At 38.4% G+C, this 21,626-nt stretch overlaps 2 protein-coding genes across 2 annotated transcripts; one reads left to right on the top strand and one right to left on the bottom strand.

Moving 5' to 3' along the window:
* The first annotated feature begins 3,071 nt into the window (after nt 1–3,071).
* On the top strand, nt 3,072–6,159 carry MS3_00001331 (uncharacterized protein). The gene has a single exon (XM_051208771.1). It carries the CDS (start codon nt 3,408–3,410, stop codon nt 4,776–4,778), a length of 1,371 nt encoding a protein of 456 aa, XP_051064053.1. The 5' UTR covers nt 3,072–3,407; the 3' UTR covers nt 4,779–6,159.
* A 1,780-nt stretch (nt 6,160–7,939) lies between these two features.
* Nucleotides 7,940–12,432, bottom strand: MS3_00004721 (uncharacterized protein). The gene has a single exon (XM_051212687.1). The coding sequence runs from the start codon at nt 9,849–9,851 to the stop codon at nt 9,102–9,104; it is 750 nt and encodes a 249-aa protein (XP_051064052.1). The 5' UTR covers nt 9,852–12,432; the 3' UTR covers nt 7,940–9,101.
* Nucleotides 12,433–21,626: the final 9,194 nt, after the last annotated feature.

Below are 21,626 nucleotides of genomic sequence, written 5' to 3'. Positions count from 1 at the left end.
AACTAACGTCGAAGTCACACCTCGTGGTCAGCACCTTACGTGGACTACCCCCATTGACGTAACAAGGTACTATAGATGCTTTGAAGACTGTACAACACAAAGGACGTTATTACAGAAATATATTAGTTAAAGTAGATACAAGCGAAAGTAAGACCACTGCCGCATGGGCCAGTCCATGGCGTATGATTAACTAATGCGCGTTGCTTGTACATGACCTTGGCAGGGAGCGATGATCTGTTCGACATTCAGTGATCCAACTGCCGGATGATTTGGCTAGGGCTCAGTGACATTTCACTGGCCCTACAATACTCCCCACCAGATTCAACGGCCGTTTGAATCGGTACCAAACATGTTGGGAGCAGTCGCGCGCCAGAGAGTGCCAAACGAATATTATAAATCCTCCAGGTATTGCTTATCTGTAAAAGAAATGGAAAGGAGGCGGCAGAAACTGGTCGGGAAACAGCGAGTCATAATATGTTAGTAGGACGTTGGTTAAACGTAAAGCGATTAACCATAGAAATAATGAAAAGAACAAAACGTTTTATTGTTCTATCAAGTCGCGCTGAAATATATAGCCTTGAAAAGTAATTCAGTTCCTCCGATGACAAACGTTAAGTCTGCCGCAAGAGTAATGATGCTATAGCGATAGTAGGATAAGTGTATTATCAATCGATATCCATATTTGTACTGTCATTAGTTTAAAGTTGTAAGTCGGACAGTGTCGTTGACAGCTATTAATTAGTGTCAAATTCTAGTTATATCTATATCTAACAGACTAACCGTAAGTACAGAAGTATAACAGTGAAGAGTGGTCGTGATTTCGTTGTGCGAAGCTATTGACCAACTTGTAGTCACAGTTTGAAAAGTCGATGACTGCTGTTACAGTCAGTAAGGGTTGAAGGCTACAAATCGACAGCAAAAGGTGGCACGATGAAGTCTCTAAAAGATGATAAACGGTGAATGCTGCGTGTTTGTTCGGTTAGTGAACAGAAAAATATCGAAAAGAACATAAGAAACCAAGAGTGTCACTCTGGACTCATGTCAATGATACCCGTGAAAAACGCTGTCAGTGTTGGGATAGAGGCGACAATATCGTTTTCAGTTTGCAGGAGATTCGCTCGACTGCATAAACTGATGATTCGCGCGAATGATATTGTCGTCAGACCACCAATTGAACTGGACAGGTTGTAAATCGTCGAGTAGTTGAACAGCCGATTGATGTACCGGAATCATCTGTTAATTAACAGCCACGAGGAAACAATACTTCATAAAATGAAGTACGACATCGAAGTAGAACAACTACAATAGTTCAGATGTGTTACAATGTCAAGTCTAAATAACATCGTTCTTACGTATACTGACAGTTGCACTGAACGTTCGCTTAGGTATGATTAGCGTAACAGTTGGATGTGTGAATAAAAACATATACGAAAACTATGGTTGGGTTCGTGGAGAATTTTCGAGGACGTTTAGATATTTTCCAAACCCGTATCGCATGTAAATAAACCGAAAATAGAATTAAAATGACTGTCGTGTAATAAGGAAATCGAGCCATGATTTACCGTGTGAATTAATAGCAAATACAAGGGGTATAATAAACATTAATTAAAATGGTGACCACCAATGTAACTAAGGTTTAGAGGGTCCAGGTAACGTGGCCATTTCGTAAAAGGCTGATACAAAGAGCTTATTACCTAGCGTTAAGTGACATATTAAGTACGACAACATGTGTACTTGGGACATGGACTAAGCGTGCTCGTGTACATGAAATATGTTTTACCACAGTATGTCGACTAACGAATCATAAATGTACATGATTTCGACTAAAACTTGACGGCAGTGACAGAATATATGACTAGTTTACGTGAAAGCAACTACGAAATGTTATCACGCATCATAAATATAGTACGAAATAATCTAATGAAATTATGAAACTCGCCTGGGTTACTCTTGCCTTTAAGTAATGAAGTAGGCAGTAGTTTGAATCTGGATTATGTACGAGGTACTGTTGATTAAATTTTTCGATTAACACAGCGTTGTAGACTGACGAACAGTCTAAACGAGATCTAAGATCGCAGGAAATTTATAGTTCAAACTCACCGTGAATTTCTAGCATTCGTATCCTCTGTTTGGCCATGGAACTCAGCAATTGGAAATTAGGCAGGCAGTGGTAAAAAAGCAGAACATTCTAGTGGATAGTGGTTAAGCAGAAAGATGAATTTATAGTCGATAGTTAATCTTGTCTTATTTATACCAGTGGATAAGGTACAAAGAGATATGCGTTCGTGTTGCCTTGTGGCTATACTCACGAGTGGTTGATATTTTAACAGACATATTACACAGGAGCATTTACATGCTCCTAATGCTTGTTAAAGAACCACGATAGCCGATTATAATCATAGTTGATTGGTTAGTTCTGTCGATTGAACGAATTATCTAGGTTTAAATGCTAATCAACATTGACATGAAGCAACGAAAGTTCACAGTAACAGATTAACATAGGCGATGATAAAAATGAAAAAGAATAAGTATAGAATACAATAATAAAGATTATAGTGATAGGTTGCGTTATTCGAAGTCTTGCTCACCAGTGTATATCACCAACGTGGATGATCTATGTCGAAATGATTGGAGGCCTACTCGAGTTAGACGTGAATGGTGTGACGAACCAACTAACGTCGAAGTCACACCTCGTGGTCAGCACCTTACGTGGACTACCCCCATTGACGTAACAAGGTACTATAGATGCTTTGAAGACTGTACAACACAAAGGACGTTATTACAGAAATATATTAGTTAAAGTAGATACAAGCGAAAGTAAGACCACTGCCGCATGGGCCAGTCCATGGCGTATGATTAACTAATGCGCGTTGCTTGTACATGACCTTGGCAGGGAGCGATGATCTGTTCGACATTCAGTGATCCAACTGCCGGATGATTTGGCTAGGGCTCAGTGACATTTCACTGGCCCTACAATTGCATATAAGGATATAGTACAGGAAGAAAGATTTAGTACACAGAAAGGAAGATATGAAGCGATTTTAATCTCTTAGTTTAAGGGAAGACAGACAGTGTATACACCGACGCCACTGTGATCGATTCTGAGCCATCTCACCAAGAGTCTACAACCATTGGTTACGACAGTCACGTGGACCCTAACTGAGTAGTCTGCATCTACCAACATGGTTCAGACCAGATGTTAGTGTCTTCAAGCACTAATGCCACGTTTTGGTTTGGCCACCCCTAACTTTCTTCCAACCATCCCCAACACCCGTTAGCATTGCACCATTTCATCTCTTTTCGATCCACTGGGACTGATAGCTCCAATATACCTTCCTGCCAAACAACTCTTACAGAATCTTTGTAAAACGCGTATCGGTTGGGACCAGCCTCCGAGTGATAGTGTTATGTCCTCGTGGAACGAATGGGTCACGTTTGTGCGGAGGCTCAGAACGATCAGTGTTCCTCGAAGCATTATAAATGAAAACAGAAAGAACTTTAAGGCGATTGAGCTGCATTTATTTTGTGACGCCTCTGAATCTGGTTACGGTGCGGTAGCTTACTCGTGGAACATCCCTAAGCACCAAGCACCATACAGCGTTCTACTCTATAGTAAATCCAGAGTGGCACCTATAAAACAGGTGACTGTGCCTAGACTGGAACTAGCAGCGGCAGTATTGAGTGCTAGAATAGGGGAAGTTTTAAATAGGAACCTTCCTCAGGTGTTTGACAAGACTCACTTCTGGACGGATTCTATGATAGTACCGTACTATATAAAAAATACAGATAGTAGGTATTCCACCTTCGTGGCTAATCGCCTGGCCGCTATTCATCATTTAACATCTGTGGACCAGTGGGGGCACGTAGAGTCCAATGAAAATCCTGCTGACTGGACATCACGAGGCATACGGAAGGAGCTAGATTTAAAGAACTGGATTGAGGGTCCTTCCTTCTTAAGGAAGAGGGAGTCTGTAGGAACACTAACGCTTATGTGCGAAAACCCCCCAGAAAATGTTGAATTTAAAAGATGTCACACGACCAACGCAGTTGCGCTAAAACATAGCTTAAGTCCAATTCTGCTATATCACTCAAATTGGATAAAGCTGATTAAAGCGGTAGCATGGCTCAGAAGATACGTGACCTATATAACCATCATGTACTCCCATCACAAGGACAGGTCCCTAAGTGTGGGCTATCTGTCAGTTGATGAATTGGATGCAGCTAAACACAAGATATTAGCCTTAGTGCAAAAGGAAGTGTATGGGGAAGCAGTAAAAGTGTCTCGATGCAATGGCGTAAGCGCAACTGATATAAAAGAGCTAAAAAATCTTTCACCTACGCTAATCGATGGATTGCTTTGTGTCGGCGGACGATTAAATTACTCGGATTATCCACTCTCAATCAGACATCCGGTAATTTTACCCAGTCATCACTCCGTAACAGAACTTATTATTAGACACCATCACCACCTAGAAGGTCACACCGGGACATCACAAGTGTTAGCTACCATACGAAGAAATTATTGGATTGTTAAAGGAACCAGTGCAGTTAAACGAGTGATAGGTAGATGTGTGAGGTGTATACGCGCGAAAGCCACATTAGGCCAACAGATGATGGCACCTCTCCCCAAGTGTCGAGTGCAGCAAGGCTGGTTTTGCTTCTCCTCCGTCGGGATAGACTATTTTGGGCCGTTGATAGTTCGTCGGGGAAGAAGTGAGGAAAAAGATATGGATGCCTATTTACGTGTCTCCAAACACGTGCCGTACATTTGGAAGTAGCTTTCAATTTGAGTACTGATGCTTTTATAATGGCCTTAATACGTTTCATAGGGAGGAGAGGAACTCCTAAGGAAATCTATAGCGACAATGGAACTAACTTTGTCGGGGCTACTTCCGAATTACGGGCTAATATGAGTGTGTGGGACAAGCATAAAATAAACGACTTAACAGTATCGAAGGGTATACACTGGCATTTCAACCCCCCACTAGCTAGCCATCGAGGAGGAGTTTGGGAGAGATTAATACGGTCTGTTAGGAGGATCTTACTATCTATTTCCAACGGGCAAATATTACACGATGATAGTTTGGCAACTTATTTTGTGGAGGTAGAACGAATTTTAAACAACCGCCCAATCGTTCCTGTGACGTCAGATGAAAAGGATGATTTGGCGCTCACGCCAAACACTTTGTTATTACTAAGAGACTGTGATGGTTTAGGAGTGGAGTGTAGTGTTGCGGATAGGTATTCAAAGCGATGGAGACAGGTCAATTGTTTAGCCAATACCTTCTGGCGTCGATGGATAAAAGAGTACATTCCTTTACTGCAAGTGAGGCAGAAATGGTTTTGCAAACACAGAAACTTAAAAGAAGGCGATGTAGTTCCAGTGGCTAACGATGCAACTACTCGGGGTTCATGGCCAATGGGACGGGTTGATAAGTGCGAGACAGACAGAGATGGATTGGTAAGAACAGTGATGGTGCGAATGAGAGAAGGTGTAGTAAGAAGAGATGTGCGAAAGCTCTGCCTTCTAGAGGGAGCCGAGTAATTGTAGATTGTAGCTTAGGTTTATGGATGTACAGGCGTACTGTTGTAAGTCCTGTGCCTCCCATTGATATAGAGCAGTTAGTAAGGAGAGCCATGACAGAAATGTATTCTAAGGTGTCTTTGCGTAGCTGGAGGGATTTTGGGGGCCGGTGTAACAGAAAGAGAACAGTAAAAATCCCTCTGCAGCTTCTTTGTTGAACAGTATTTTCATTTATTTGTTCCTTCTCCCTTTTGTGTATTCCAACCTTTGTTTCGATCTCGTTTAACCATGTCTTTTGTTCTTCAGTCTCCCCCGTTTAAGCCTTTATTATGTGATTTTGATTAAAGACTTATTTTTTGTTACCTAATTTTCTATTGCATGTTGCCGGACCATTGACAGTAAGGTTGTGTTTGACTAAGCTCAAGGTCACGGCGTGGTTCATTTTGTGACTGTTAACCTTCTGACTGTCTGCTTGGGAGAATTGCTGCAATCCCTGCAGATAGATATTTGATCCCATCTTATTGGGAATATTTGTATTGATTCTCAGGTATCAAACCCTTTAGTATTAACTGTCTCTTTCATTGTTTAGCGCGCTACTTTGCGTTAGAGAAACTTCTGACTGTATAGCACAGGCTGTACCGTTTGAGGTATTTTGTATTTTTGATGTAATTTGTTCTGTTTTCTTAGTTAGAACCGTTTATATTGAGCACAGAGTTTGTGTTTTGATATAATATAATACGAGTATCTCAAAGACGCGTTGTGGGCTATACAGAGGAACTTGGTCTGGTCTAATCGAATAAATTTTGGGTTCGTCAGTCCGTTGTTCCAACCGGATATTGGCTGTTCGGTCGTTACAATCTACAACAGGTGGTTTGGGATGTTCACCCTCAACTCGATGTGGATGGTCATTGGGACTTCTTACTGCACACGCTCTTATGTGCTACAGACCATTCAGTTCCTCAAACGGTTCCCAAAAGCTGCAAGCCACCTACAGTAATCAAGAACCGTACCCTTCGCCTGCTAAGCCGCAAAAGGCACTGCTGGGCGGAATACAAACGAACTAATAACGATGGAGCGTATAGGCAATATAAACATATCAGGAACATATGCACGAAGGCTATAAGAGAAGACAGGCTTCTGTACCAAACAAAGCTTATGGACAAATTCGCCTCTAACCCTAGAAGCTTATTCCGTTATGCAGCCTCTCTTCGTCAAGCCAAAACAGGAGTTTCTCAACTGGTAGGTCTTAACGGCCCGACGAACAATGATGGCGACGCCGCTAACCTTCTGGCGGCACATTACTCTCAAACATTTCAACCGGCTGACATCAACTTTACTGACGACAGTTTCATCTGCAATTCCACAGGACTTTCTGAAGTAGACCTAAGCGCTGACTTGGTGTTCCGGAAATTGCAGCACATGAGACTAGACACTTCTCCTGGCCCGGATACGGATCATCCTGCCATACTGAGGAGGCAGCCTCAATCCTGGCAACGCCGCTCAGCGTGATGTTTTCTCACTCGCTTAGCCGAGGCAAATTACCGGAAAATTGGAAGTTGGCTCACATCACACCAATTTTCAAAGGTGGTCGACGCAATGAACCTTCAAGTTATCGGCCGGTGGCTCTTCTGTCATTACCTTCAAAACTCATGGAGTCCCTGATATGCGACGGTTTAAATGACTATCTACTGTCCTTAAATTTCTTCTCACCCCAACAGCATGGTTTGAGGAAGGGTTACTCTTGTATAACCAACCTGCTGACTGCGGAAGAACTTTCCACACAATCTTCAATAGTTTCATCCGTCCCCATTTAGAGTACGGAAACATAGTACTCCCCCCCTCACTCCAAAAGGACAAGGTCACTTTGGAGCGTATCCAGCGGCGAGCCACGAAATCAGTTCGAGGACTCAAATCTAAGCCTTACGAAGAACGCCTCCGTTCACTAGACCTTTACCCACTAGAATATAGGCGTCTTAGAGGTGATTTATTAATGGCTTATAGTATTCCTAACACTTCTGGACATCCTCTTGAACACCTACTTAAGCTTAGTTCGAATAACAACCTAAGGGGTAACACCCAGAAACTGGAAACACAACATAGCAAGACGGAATGTAGACACAATTTCTACTCCTTAAGAGTTGTCAAAAGCTGGAATTCGCTGCCAGCCGAGCTAGTCCAAGCGACTTCTCAGGAGTCCTTCAAGAGGCAACTTGACCTATTCTTAAGGACCAAGAACAGCATCACATTATGATTTACCAATCTCTTTTCCTCTTTTATTGTTAACATACCTAGGTTCCTGCCTGGAGGATTTGGTGATCCCCTGCTAATAGACACGGAAGCCTGTTAAGCGAGAGCTTCTTCTATTCCGTCCACAACCATTTGAACCATTTGAACATTTGATATCGTAGAGCGCTTGCTGTAAACTATGACCTTGAGAGGACGCGTACGTCAAGTTTGTTCCAAACGTCAGAAGTTTCATAGCTGTGCTCTCAGAGCAAGATTCTGAAGAAAAAAAAGAGAAACAGAAGAGCAGCAAGGCACTTGGATATGAACGCCAAACGTTGCTTAACATTGTGTAGTAGAACGGGCAGAGGTATAATAAATTAGAATAAATTCATATTATGTCTTGTTAGAATGAAGTGAAGTCAGAGGCTCCATATTAGAGAATGTACTAATGAAGAACAATGAGTTGTGGCGTTTAACAAGTTGGAGTAAGCTCACATGAAGGAAGGGAAGTCAAGGTTGGTACAAGGGAAGCGGTTTATTAGGAGGGTGTGTATATAGAGGGTGAAGTGTTAAGAATACTAATGACTATATATTTTGTTGTCTAATTTTTTTTATTTTTTCGTCTGTCCGATGCCAGCTACACAATCCTTGTGTGAAAGTTCGAGTTAGCATGTTATAGGTTGTCTTAGTAGAATAGCTAATCCAGCATAATATTGGAAACATGAGTCTGAGTGGTGAGCGTAGGAAGACAATTTATATCACAGATTGACTGACTTATTCTCAATCATGAGGAGCCTGATACATACAAAATGTTCTGTCCCCGCAAACACGGGTGGATTAAAGTTATCGCCCTCACCATCAATGCTTGCTGGTCAGTAACTCCACCCTCCCTCCTTTTGTAATGTTAGGCTCATTTAGGCTTATTTTTGTATATACGTCATACCTCACACAATCCTCTGTTTCACAACCTGTTGGAAAGCACTATTTCTATTAGTACCATTTTACAAGCTTATCAGGCAGTTACAAGCTATGGACTGTGGGTAAAGCATCGATGCAGTGCCTCTGTTGACTATAGTATAAAGTATAGTTTGCCAATCGGAGTATAAGCGTTAAGAAGGGTATATTGTAGGATAGTTGTTGTAAAGAAGGATTTTAGATTCATTTTGATAGAAATTACGGAGAATAAAGCCAAGGGATTTCCGCATTTTGGATGCTTTGGCTGAGATGTGTTCAGAGATATTAAGACTGTGTGAGTAATGTACCCCTAGGTCAGTTACTGATGCCAGTCTGGGCAGTGTGTGATTGCTAAGTGTTTCATTTTAAGAGATGTGTCTCCTATACATAACCAGCCTCATTTCTCTGTGTTGAGCTCTAACCTCCAGCGTTTGCACCAGTTGTCTACCATGTTGAGTTCATGTTGGATTGTTTGCATAGTACCGCGTAAATCGCAAATGTCAGTTTTATAGATGACTTTTAAGTCATCGGCATAGAGGTAGGTCTTACCTGTGCTAAAACACTTGCATATATTGTTGATGTAGATTATAAAGAGCAATGGACCCAAGACACTACCCTGCACAACACCACTGGTTATTGCTCGAGGTGTAGATGTTTTAGAGTTAATGTTATTTATTTGATATCTGTTCGTAAGGAAAGACTTGATCCATTGCAAAAGGGGATTTATAATTGCAACTGACTTAAGTCTGTTGATTAGAAGATTATGAAGTACTTTATCAAAGGGTTTCTTAATATCGAGGTATAGTATGATAACTAGTTTCTTCTGGTCACGTATACGAGTAACCTCGTTAAAGAAGTCTATCAGGCATGTACTGCACGACCTTGTTCTAATGAAGCCGTGTTGTGACGGGTCTATTAGATGTTCCTTGAGTAGGTGATCAGATAGTTGATTTTGTATCACTTTTTCCATTATGCGTGATATGACTGGAGTGATATTTATAGGTCTGTAGTTTTCAACCAGGTTTCTCGGTCCGGATTTGTGTTTGGGAAGAACATACGTTACCTTCCAGGTTTCCGGATATGTACCTGTCTCTAAAGATAATGTGTATATTTTGAGTAGTAGCGTCTGTATGTCCGGTCCTGACATTTTATAAACGATTGAAGGGATATCATCGGCACCAGAACTCGCATTTGGCTTAAGGGTTTTAATGGCGGTATGTATACTCCTAATGTCGAAGTTTATGGTACTAAGATAGTTTTTGCCGGTGCACTTTATGTCGATATCTGGAGCATCAGATGTATTCCGATTGTGAGGAAACCATTCACTTAATAGTTCACATATGACGGTTTGGTCATTATACGTTACTCCATCGTGCAGTAAGGAGTGAATGTTATGGTCTGTGTTCTTTCTTATGCGTTTCGTGAGGAGACGACATAGGGCTTGGGCTTTAGATGCAGCAGCGAGCGCAGTACGTTCCTCTACCTGTTTATGCTTGTTGTGTTGACTTTGTACTCCGTCAAGTACAGAGTATATCTGGTGCAGGGCACTGAAGTCTTTTATATTTAGTACATCCTTTTCGGTTTTCGTAGTTTAGACCTAGTCTTTTAGTTTACATAGGGAGTAATTGTTTTAAAACCAATTTTAGAGGGTATAGTAGTGTCTAGTGCAGATTTGGTGGTGATATTGAATATTTCTAATGTTTCTAAGAGGTTATTACTGGTAAAGAAACTGCCCCAGTCAGAGTGCTTTATTAGAAATCGAAAGTTTTCCCAGTCAGCGTTTGCATAGTCTCTATATTGGAATCGCGTGTTTAATGTCTTTAATTTGTTGCATATGGCAAGAATCGGAATGGTGCAGAGGACTATTTTATGATCGCTGTTGTGAAACTTTTCGCCGACCACCATTGATGTTGGTGTGACATTATGACGCATATCTACTTGGTGCCTCCTTGTACTAATGTTTATATGTTTAAATAAATAAATAAGTAAACAGATGTCTTAGAAATATTGCTTGCATCTGCTGGTATCACCGGGTAAGTAACAGTGAGGTTAGATAGGGTATGGTAAATCAGTTGATGAGGTTGTGAGTCTTCATCGACTGAGATGGTTGGGCTACGTGTTGAGTGTGCCTGAACACCGATTACCACGACGTGCAATGCTAACGGGTGTTGGGGATGGTTGGAAGAAAGTTAGGGGTGGCCAAACCAAAACGTGGCATTAGTGCTTGAAGACACTAACATCTGGTCTGAGCCATGTTGGTAGATGCAGACTACTCAGTTAGGGTCCACGTGACTATCGTAACCAATGGTTGTAGACTCTTGGTGAGATGGCTCAGAATCGATCACAGTGGCGTCGGTGTATACACTGTCTGTCTTCCCTTAAACTAAGAGATTAAAATCGCTTCATATCTTCCTTTCTATGTACTAAATCTTTCTTCCTGTACTATATCCTTATATGCAATCTTTCATATATTGCCACTATTGACTTAACTACTCCTATGAATCCGGTGTTCATCTTGCTGTGCTAATGCGGTATGGCAACTTGGATCGATGCATATATGTGCCTGGTCCTACGTTGTAGCCGACTGACTGACTGATTGACTGATGTTATTGGTTCACACCAAAGTTTTTTATACAGATGATACATGTATCTGTAACCTAATAAATTTAAATTAGTGTATTGTACGACTCTCTGGTTGGTTTTCGAGTTACACAGTTTTGTAAAATCTATTTTCTTTAGTTTTATAATTAACTGAAGGAAATGTTCCCATTTTATTCATTCTACGATCATTAGTTTACAGATGGTGTCTTACTTATTCTATTTAATGGGTCTTATTGATGGCTATTTTGTAGCATTTCATGCATATTATCCAACACCAACAACAGAAGAATTGTGTACATCAAATGTTAAACTAGCCTTTGAACTTATTCAAGCAGCTGGTATGGTTGAACCTCCAGCAAAACTTGAAGAAATTGTTGCAGGCGATAGCAGTGCTGTATTACGCGTGTTGTATGGCATCTATTCATATTGTGCACATATGGAGGATGAACAACGTCGGTATGAAATAAATAATATTCGGGAACAAGGTGAGATGGATGAATATTACGGTAATAACCAGAAACCTTCTGTACAACATGGTCTAATTAATTTATCGTGAAGTATATGTAACTGTGATAATATGTCTCTGCTGTTTTCTGTGATGTTAACATTTTAAAAATTACTGTGGAATAAAATGCGTTACCACTGGAGTGATTTACTTTTAATAAATAACAGATTATCGTTTGATGTTCTTTAGTTACTTTCTTTTTAGAAACAATAAACAATAAAATGAATTTGTATGTAAGTACTCCATTATATTATTTCTCTCTCTGTCTCTCTCTCTCACACACACACACTCCTTTGCGAATCTACGCTCTGCAGTCTGACATTTTTACACTAATAAACGTTCTGATGTCAGTTTTGTAGTTATCTACATTATTTTTTTGCGGTTAATTGTTTTACTTTCCTAACAATTGATGTCAGTTTCAATTTCTAGATACGATAATAAAAGCAATAACTTTGAAAAGATTCATTTATGATTATGTTCCTTTTGGTTAACTGATAGTGTAGTTTATTATTTTTCTCCGCGCTATGTAGTTTTATTGTATATTGTATAAGTTTTCTGCGCCCGTGAGTTTTATCTCACTGAATGTATTCATTACTACCAAATAGAATGGGGTTTTGTTTTTCTAGACGTTTATTTCTTGCTCTTATTACAACGTTTATGTTATATACCATTTCATTGGACAAATATATGAAATAATCATGCCTACATGTATACAAACGGAATATCTTAAAGAGATCAACTTTAGACAACAGTCATCTGTTAACATCGAAAAAGATTTGTCTTATAAAGAAAAAAATTGAAAGTTCAACATCAGAGAGTGATTTGAATTTCACAATAAGCATTCGTAAAAATAGTTTGTTCATTTACAAGTTCTATTCCCAATCCAGTTCATGATTCAAGTTACACTAAATATTTTATTCGCACAACAAATGTTTACATGGGCTTCTGATTATTATTTCATACTAACTTAAGCCCCATAACATTGTGCACTACATTCGCTTTTCGTGAAAACAATTAGGCAGCCATGTAAGTGATGCTCACTTCGAGGCAGCGTGGAATGATATAAGAAAAGCTGTGGAAACAGCAGTGGCATCTGCTTAACTTTGGAACTACTTCAGTGGTTCCAACATGCGCGGTAGTGATTTCATGATAATTTTGACCAGATTATTGTAATGCAAACATAGTTTATATTCCAAGAAATCACCCTACACTAGTAATGCAGTACAGATCGAAACACTGAACAGCACACCTGTTTTTGTTTTTAACAAGCACTTGTGGGGAAGATGAATCAACTTGATGAAAATGAAATCGATAACAACAAGATTTCACCAACTATGAAATAACCAAGGTTGCACAGACTTCTAACACAAGTGACGACAACTACACACACACACACACTCAACTTTACTGGCAACTGTCGACCTAACCATTGAGATAAACAAGTTGCAAGGCAGTAGTATTCTGAGTTTAGATGTATAAGATATCGCCCAGATATTTTCGGATTACCATGTAGACCGTACGGAAGAATTAAGTTTCTGTTCAACATGACTATATTATATTATCTGCATGGTATCGGTTTTCGAGTAGTGTACCCAGAACAAACGTCAATGAAGTTGGCAACGCTACAGAATTTCTAAAACATTGTGAAACAGTTGTCAAAATAATAATATGGACTATACTATTGTGTCATTAAAAAGACTATGAATGTGGTAAATAAACATTTCCGTTGAATCTGAATACAGTACATTTTTAATATAAAATGAATATTTAATTATTAATGAAAAAGTATTACGATAGTTGTGGTTATAGTTTTGATGAATCATTCTGTTTAAAAATTAGGGAAATACTGAAAGAATTTATGTTGTTTAATAGAAGAAGATTGGTGAAGATTACAGATTGTTTCTAATCATAATATAATATTTAGTAAACCAGATAACACTACATCAATCATGATGAAAACTTGATTTGCAGAGAAGTTGAAAAGATGTAACAGTAAGGTGTATTTCTGAAGAGTATTGATATGATAGGGAAGGTCTTATATACGTTGTAGAGTTAAACACCTTCAAAATGGATTTACTCTACTCGCCTATAGTATTGAATTATACTTATTTTTCTGGCAATACTTTGTACATCAACGTGTTATTTTATTTTTTAAAAATATCTCTTCTAGTGGGCAGTTGTCTTGGTTTTTGATATCAGCTTATTGAAGAGCTACATCAATATTTCGGTCACAGGAGTATCTATCACCTGGGTACATTTCATTTACATAACAAGTGAAAGTCACCGTATTATTCTCGTGAACATAATCACCACATATGTTTATGAATAATAGTTTTAATAGAGATCTGAAAATGAAAATGTTGTTGCTTAATATAATAGGGAACTTTCGAAACAACAAAATGACTGAACTGATGCATAACCTAGGACAGCAAGGCAACACTTTATATCAACGAAATTCGAAAGTGTGAAGTAAGTGTAAAAGTAATTATAAGGGCAGAACATTGCGGTGCAAGAAAGCGTTATCAATGAGAAATTATGAATGTGGAGTAAAAATAAAATACTTGCATTTGCAATGGGACCATCGGACATAAGCTTCTCAGTGCGGGCTTCAACAAGTTCATTGAATTCCTGGCGTTTGCGATTTGCCACCTCACCAGACGAAATCGATTTCCTGCCACGAACGCCTGACGATTTTGCATGTGTTTTTATACTTCTAGTGGAAGTTTTGGAATTTTTAGTTGAGGCAGCAACTCGTTGTAACTTTGGACCGTTTTCCGACTCCGCTGTACTAGTTGATGGACATGAAGGGATTAGAGGTAAAAATTAAATGTGATTTGAATTTAAAGCTCTTTAAATCTAGTAAATGAGAGTACAACCGAAAGCATAACTTGATTACTTGATTATTTAAACCACACAAATTCAAAACCAAACCGATGGCACTAGAAATATGTATGATAATGTTGATTGTCTCAGAATCCCCTATTAGGTCTATAAGAGAATATGGCTAAGAGACATCATCCTTAAACCGAGACAGTATGACATTAGCTTGAACATGAAAATTGCTGTAGCTAGCTTTAAATCACTTAAATATACCATTCCGATAAAGTCAACTGACAAACGTACGCCTGTTGCTGTTCGTAAAATAGCAAAGACCTAGAGGAAGAAAGTTGAGATTAAAGAAAAGAAAACGAGAACAAACAATGATTGGTATGGAAACGAAAGAACATTCAGTCACCTCGAATGCTTTAACTAGAGAAAACGGGTGATAAATGAGTGTGAGCAGGGTCAGTGGAAAAAGAACAGTGTAAATAGATGTAGGATGAAGATGGATATGAGTGGGATAAATGGAGGTTAAAGTAAAGAAATGTTGACACTGATGAATAAGTTTTGTGCATCCCCTGCCATTTTTCTTGTGGTCGAGTGGTCTAAGGCGTTGGATCTGTCCTGCAGTGTTAATGGGCGTCGGATCGAGTCCCAACCACATCAGAGTTGTTCACAATCACTCGACTCACAACATAACCAACAGGTGACACTCTGCACATTCTCACAGCGTTCCGTGTCACTTCAACACTTGGTGCAATGCACAACACCGACCAGTGGCACTGCCTTACCTAGTCCCACCCACATCATAGCTCTTCACAATCACTCCAGTCACACCATAACCAACAGGTGACACTCTGCACATTCTCACAGCGTTCCGTGTCACTTGAACACTTGGTGCAATGCACAACACCGACCAGTGGCACTGCCTTACCTAGTCACATTCACAGACAACATGGTCTCACAGTATGCTACTCCTCTGATGCATGCTGATCAGTGTATTCCTATCAGCCATCGGTGGAGAGGCTGAATAGAAGACTGACGCTTGTTGTGGAGCACATGCTTGGATTCACTTGATGCTCTAGTACGAGCACGTATTTGTATGCGTCTTACTGGACGTAGGAAAGATGCTGCAAGAAAGCCTGTTACGGTTGCACTTAGTGATGATAGTCAAGCTGAGTATATATTTGAGGAACAACTAGGAATACACCTATCTGCCCAACACGTTAGGACATAAAGTGACGAGTATTCCAGCCATTATAGCTTGATTGTGTCATTACGACATACAATCAGCTATAGTCTGAGTCATGTTAACAAATATACAATACCTAGTTAGGATTCTCATGATAACCTCTACCAGTGGTTGAAGACGGTAAGTAACACCTAGAATTGATCATAATGGCGCAAATTCTTTATCTTATCATATATCTTAAGTTATTGTTCCATTTAAGAAAAGGTGAGATTTATTACTATTAAGTCTACTATTAACATCAATATCAGTATTATCATCATACAGTATTGTTTATTAAACATCTGAGTTACAAGACTTTTACTAGTTAATCAAATGATACTACTTTTAATTGTGTAATTTGTCAGATCAACCATTTAAAGAATTAAAGTGAATAAACTCTCTCTGTTAGTAGATAAACTTCTTGTCAAGAATAATACATAAATGTACCAAGGCTTAAAATTTGTAACCTGAGCAGTAAAGCTCAATGCCGTTTCACAGGAAAACCAGACACCATATAGACTTCATGTTATATCCCGATCAGAATAACGAATGATAACTTTGGGGATCCATTTATGGACCAATAGTATACGTATACTTTTATCTTATATCATTGCTAAATAACTACACTATTCATATTCGTGTCCCTCTTATTATGAGCTTTATTTTAACCTGTGAACTATTATTATGCGACTTACCATTCTTGAGTAAGGCCCAGTTTATCAATTACTACCTCCCACATTCACAGGCTTTTTGTCTAGATCTTGTACAAATGTTGTTTCCTATTTTATTGGTAGGTTGTGGTCTGTTTGATTGGTATATAAACTTAGTATATTTGAAATACATGATTCATATCTCGGAGGCCGAGATTGGTGATCTGGAATCAATGGGCAGGACTAGGCGGAAAGCAGGACCAATAAGCACTCTAGACTGCTCTCATAGATTTTATGCGTCATTGGTCCGGTTGATAATTCATTGTTCTCTAATTCACGGTATCATTACATCATAGATTAACAGAGCATACAGGCTACAAGTTATAACACTTCAATGCTACAATCTGAATCGTACAATTAAATCCTGGTACGACTGACTAAATATTCCTTTGAAAATTTTTACTGATACATTTCTATATCATAAAATTACATTTACAATCGGTATAATTTTCTTGTTTAAGATCAGTACAAAGTTAAATTTTGTAAATTATACACTTATGAAATCGATTAGAATAGAAACGACTATAACCTGAAGTATATAAAAAGAGAAAAAGAAGAGAAGAGAAGAGAAGAAAGAAAGAAAGAACCAAGCAAGGAAGGAAGGAAGGTAACCAAATTGAGTCAATCAATCAATCAATCAATCAATATGATCTCGTCTGGTAATCATGTCCTATTTATATTTAATTAATAATCCCATTTGTTTTGTAATAAGAAAATCTCTTTTTTCTCTTTTCAATTTGTTCTTATGTTATGAAAAACAAAAATGATCGATTTGATTCAATTAAGGTTTTATATTTATTTATTTATTTATTTATTCAATTAATATGAAAAAACAAAAAACAAACAAACTATTTCATGAATAAAAGTTGAAATCAAATTTAAGTAAATAAGTAAAAGATCAATAAAAAGAAAGAAAAATGAAAGAAAAAGAGAAAAAGAGAATAGATATGGATAAAAAGTTTTTCATTCATTTAATCAAAACATAAAACACATAAAAGATGAATATTTTCAAAGAGAAAGAACGAGAGAGACAGCGAGAGAAAGAGAGAAAATCTTCTTCATCTAATAGAACGATGTTTTTTTCATTTCATCTTTATCTCTTTATTGTTTACTATTATTTGCATTATTGTTAAGTTTACATAATGAACTAAAATACAAACTATTGTAGTGGTAGTCCTAGTTGCTGTCGTAGTACTAGTAGTAGTAGTCGTAGCCGTAATCGTCGTCGTTGTCGTATTCGTAGTAGTAATGGACATTGTATTTTTTTGTTACGATCTATCATGTTTAATTTTGATGTTCCAATATTCAGTAAGTTAATTTAAAGAGTAATCTAAAAGTGAAAAGATTAAGAAATGACTAGATATAAAGCTAGAAAGCAGTTGATAGCGTAGACAGGACAACACAATAGAAGGTTCTTCGACACTATGGTGTGTCTGAGAAAATAGTCAATGTCATACGGAATTCCTATGATGGATTAGGCTGTAAAATCGTGCATCGAAAACAATTGACAAACTCGTTCGAAGTAAAGACCGGTGTCAGGCAAGGATGCTTACTTTCATCCTCTCGCTTTCTCCTGGTGATCGACTGCATTATGATGACGTCAACATCTAGAGAGGAAAAATGTGATACAGTGGACACATATGACACAACTGGAAGATCTAGACTTCGCAGATGATCTGGCTCTTTTGTCTCACACACAACTACATATGCAAGGGTAGACAACCAGTGTAGCAACAATAGGCCTCAACATACACAAACGGAAAACAAGATTATCCGATACAACACAACATGCATCAATTCAATGTTAAAAACACGAAGTTCACCAAAGGGATCTATTTTCAACGAATTTATTATCAAGCTGTACAATCATATATAAATGAAAGTAATAGTTCCATGAGGAAATATGGATAAGGAATAACCAAGATGATGTAATAGAAGGATTACAATGCTAGATTACGTAATACGAATAGTAACAATAGACTTAATAAGTTAGTAACCAATTATCATCAAATGAATGTAGTAAGATGATTAAAATGTTTATGTTACAATAACTGGTGGGAATTAAACGTAATAGAAGTACAAAATTAAGTGAAGTGATATCATGAACAATTATGAATAAAATAACGAGTGTATGAGACATAAGTAAAGTGGAAAATGCAACGGTAATAATAATAATGATTAAGGCCAAGGTAACGATAACGATAGGACGTAATTCTTTTGTACGCATAGTTGTAGCTTGGGCTCATCGATGGTAAGAGCTTCGGTTATTGTGATGGGGTTTTGTTCCTTGAGCTGGATGGTTTGGTCGTGAAACTTTCATCGTTCTTCTGAACGACATCATCATCAGAAACCTCTGAGCTACAAATCTTCTTCATCAGCTTCGGTTATTATTAGGAGTTGAATACGAAGAAATCAAGGGTAGACTTGGACGAATCGTATATACAACCTTAAAATCAAACTGTGGATCGATAGAATGATTACAGTCGATTAGATGTTCGATTATGGAACTTCTAACTGCTTTCCTCTCACCCTTGTAGAACCACACTTTTCAATTACCTATCAGTTTCCTTATGCTCTATATAGATAAACTATACTGTAATCATTTACTTTATGTATTATTCTTGACAAGAAGTTTATCTACTAACAGAGAGAGTTTATTCACTTTAATTCTTTAAATGGTTGATCTGACAAATTACACAATTAAAAGTAGTATCATTTGATTAACTAGTAAAAGTCTTGTAACTCAGATGTTTAATAAACAATACTGTATGATGATAATACTGATATTGATGTTAATAGTAGACTTAATAGTAATAAATCTCACCTTTTCTTAAATGGAACAATAACTTAAGATATATGATAAGATAAAGAATTTGCGCCATTATGATCAATTCTAGGTGTTACTTACCGTCTTCAACCACTGGTAGAGGTTATCATGAGAATCCTAACTAGGTATTGTATATTTGTCAACATGACTCAGACTATAGCTGATTGTATGTCGTAATGACACAATCAAGCTATAATGGCTGGAATACTCGTCACTTTATGTCCTAACGTGTTGGGCAGATAGGTTGAAGAACAGTATGATTGAAAGCAGTAAACTCGTGGCCTGAGGGATAGGTTTTACTCCCAAATATACCGAAGTATAGCTCCAGAATGGTGTTGTCCTGAAACAATCACCATCTGTATTGATCCAACTTTCTTATAACAAGTGGACGAGGTTGGAAAATATATGTCTCAAATAGTTTAATCATAATGGTCTCATATTGTGAAACTGCATTAACCCGTTGGAATCCCATAGTCATGATGAATCCCTAAGCATTCCATGGACATATTGCTGATGAGATTCCAATTAATCGAGGATAATATCACGCCACGGAATGATCATTATATTTACTAGAGGATAATGTAGAAATTTGTCTTTCATTCTTTCATATATAAATAATATCTACCGTATACTTACATGCGTTTGGAATGAATTCACCTGTCTTTCTATCCTGATAAGTATAAAATGTTCTATGGATTGATATTTATTTCAAATATCCAGTTTTATTGATTATTGATTTTTACAAAACTGGGAAATCGAAAATCAACTCGGATTGCAATCGCTTTCTTTAGTTTTCATAAAACTATCAAAAGAGTATACCATGAACGACTTCGTTCATATATATATATATATATATATATATATATATATATATATATATATATATATATATATATATCCGACGCTTTATTCACTCTTGAGTGCTGTTAGAGGTGTGAGGGCGGCTATCACTTTCCGGTCTGTGCGCTGTCCAGCTAAACGGAACAGAAACGACTCGGAAAGATACGGACACTCGTCGTTGCCTCTTCGTCATCTCTGCCTATTCTCCCACTGACTGCAGCTCAGATGACGTTAAAGATGAGTTTTACAGAAAGCAATCCGACTTTCTCCGAAAAGCTAGGCGCTCTGATGTAGCAATAGTGTCTCGTCAATTTATGGCAAAATTAGCTGAACTAAGCGAAATGGAGAGACACCTGGATGGAAGTTATGGTGATACTGCACAGAGAACAGATAACGGCGACCGTCTGTTGCAGGCAGCTATGTTCAAATAACCACTTGTTTCTTACAAATACTAACCTTAAGCATAAGGAAAAACATGTTTTGACACGGCTTGGCTATCATCACTAAGTACAACCTAACAGGCTTTCTTGCAGCATCTTTCCTACGTCCAGTAAGACGCATACAAATACGTGCTCGTACTAGAGGATCATGTGAATCCAAGCATGTGGTCCACAACAAGCGTCAGTCTTCTATTCAGCCTCTCCACCGATGGCTGATAGGAATACACTGATCAGCATACATCAGAGGAGTAGCATACTGTGAGACCATGTTGTCTGTGAATGTGACTAGGTAAGGCAGTGCCACTGGTCGGTGTTGTGCATTGCACCAAGTGTTCAAGTGACACGGAACGCTGTGAGAATGTGCAGAGTGTCACCTGTTGGTTATGTTGTGAGTCGAGTGATTGTGAGGAGCTATGATGTGGGTGGGACTAGGTAAGGCAGTGCCACTGGTCGGTGTTGTGCATTGCACCAAGTGTTCAAGTGACACGGAACGCTGTGAGAATATGCAGAGTGTCACCTGTTGGTTATGTTGTGAGTCGAGTGATTGTGAACAACTCTGATGTGGTTGGGACTCGATCCGGCGCCCATTAACACTGCAGGACAGATCCAACGCCTTAGACCACTCGACCACAAGAAAAATGTTAGGAAATGCACATTTTTTTACTTTAACCTCCATTTATCCCACTCATATCCATCTTCATCCTACATCTATTTACACTGTTATTTTTTCCACTGACCCTGCTCACGCTCATTTATCAACCGTCTTCTCTAGTTAAAGCATTCCAGGTCACCGAATGTTATCGGCGATTACTTGATGCTACACTGGAAACTGCATGATGTAGCTTTTAACGCCCGAATACTGAAGCAAATTCCACAACAGATTTCATTAGCTAGCAGCTTAGAATATCGCGCCGTCTTTGTATACTTCGTCACCGAAACGCGCATAGA

This window comes from Schistosoma haematobium, assembly GCF_000699445.3.
Source record: "Schistosoma haematobium chromosome Unknown HiC_scaffold_236, whole genome shotgun sequence".
NCBI classification, from domain to species: domain Eukaryota; kingdom Metazoa; phylum Platyhelminthes; class Trematoda; order Strigeidida; family Schistosomatidae; genus Schistosoma; species Schistosoma haematobium.
The sequence above is the reverse complement of the archived record's forward strand: the minus strand, read 5'-3'. Positions and strand labels throughout refer to the sequence as shown.

What these genes read in the sequence shown, in the direction of transcription:
- MS3_00001331 (XM_051208771.1), top strand. Translation starts at nt 3,408, where the DNA reads ATGTCCTCGTGGAACGAATGGGTCACGTTTGTGCGGAGGCTCAGAACG.
- MS3_00004721 (XM_051212687.1), bottom strand. Translation starts at nt 9,851, where the DNA reads ATGTCAGGACCGGACATACAGACGCTACTACTCAAAATATACACATTA.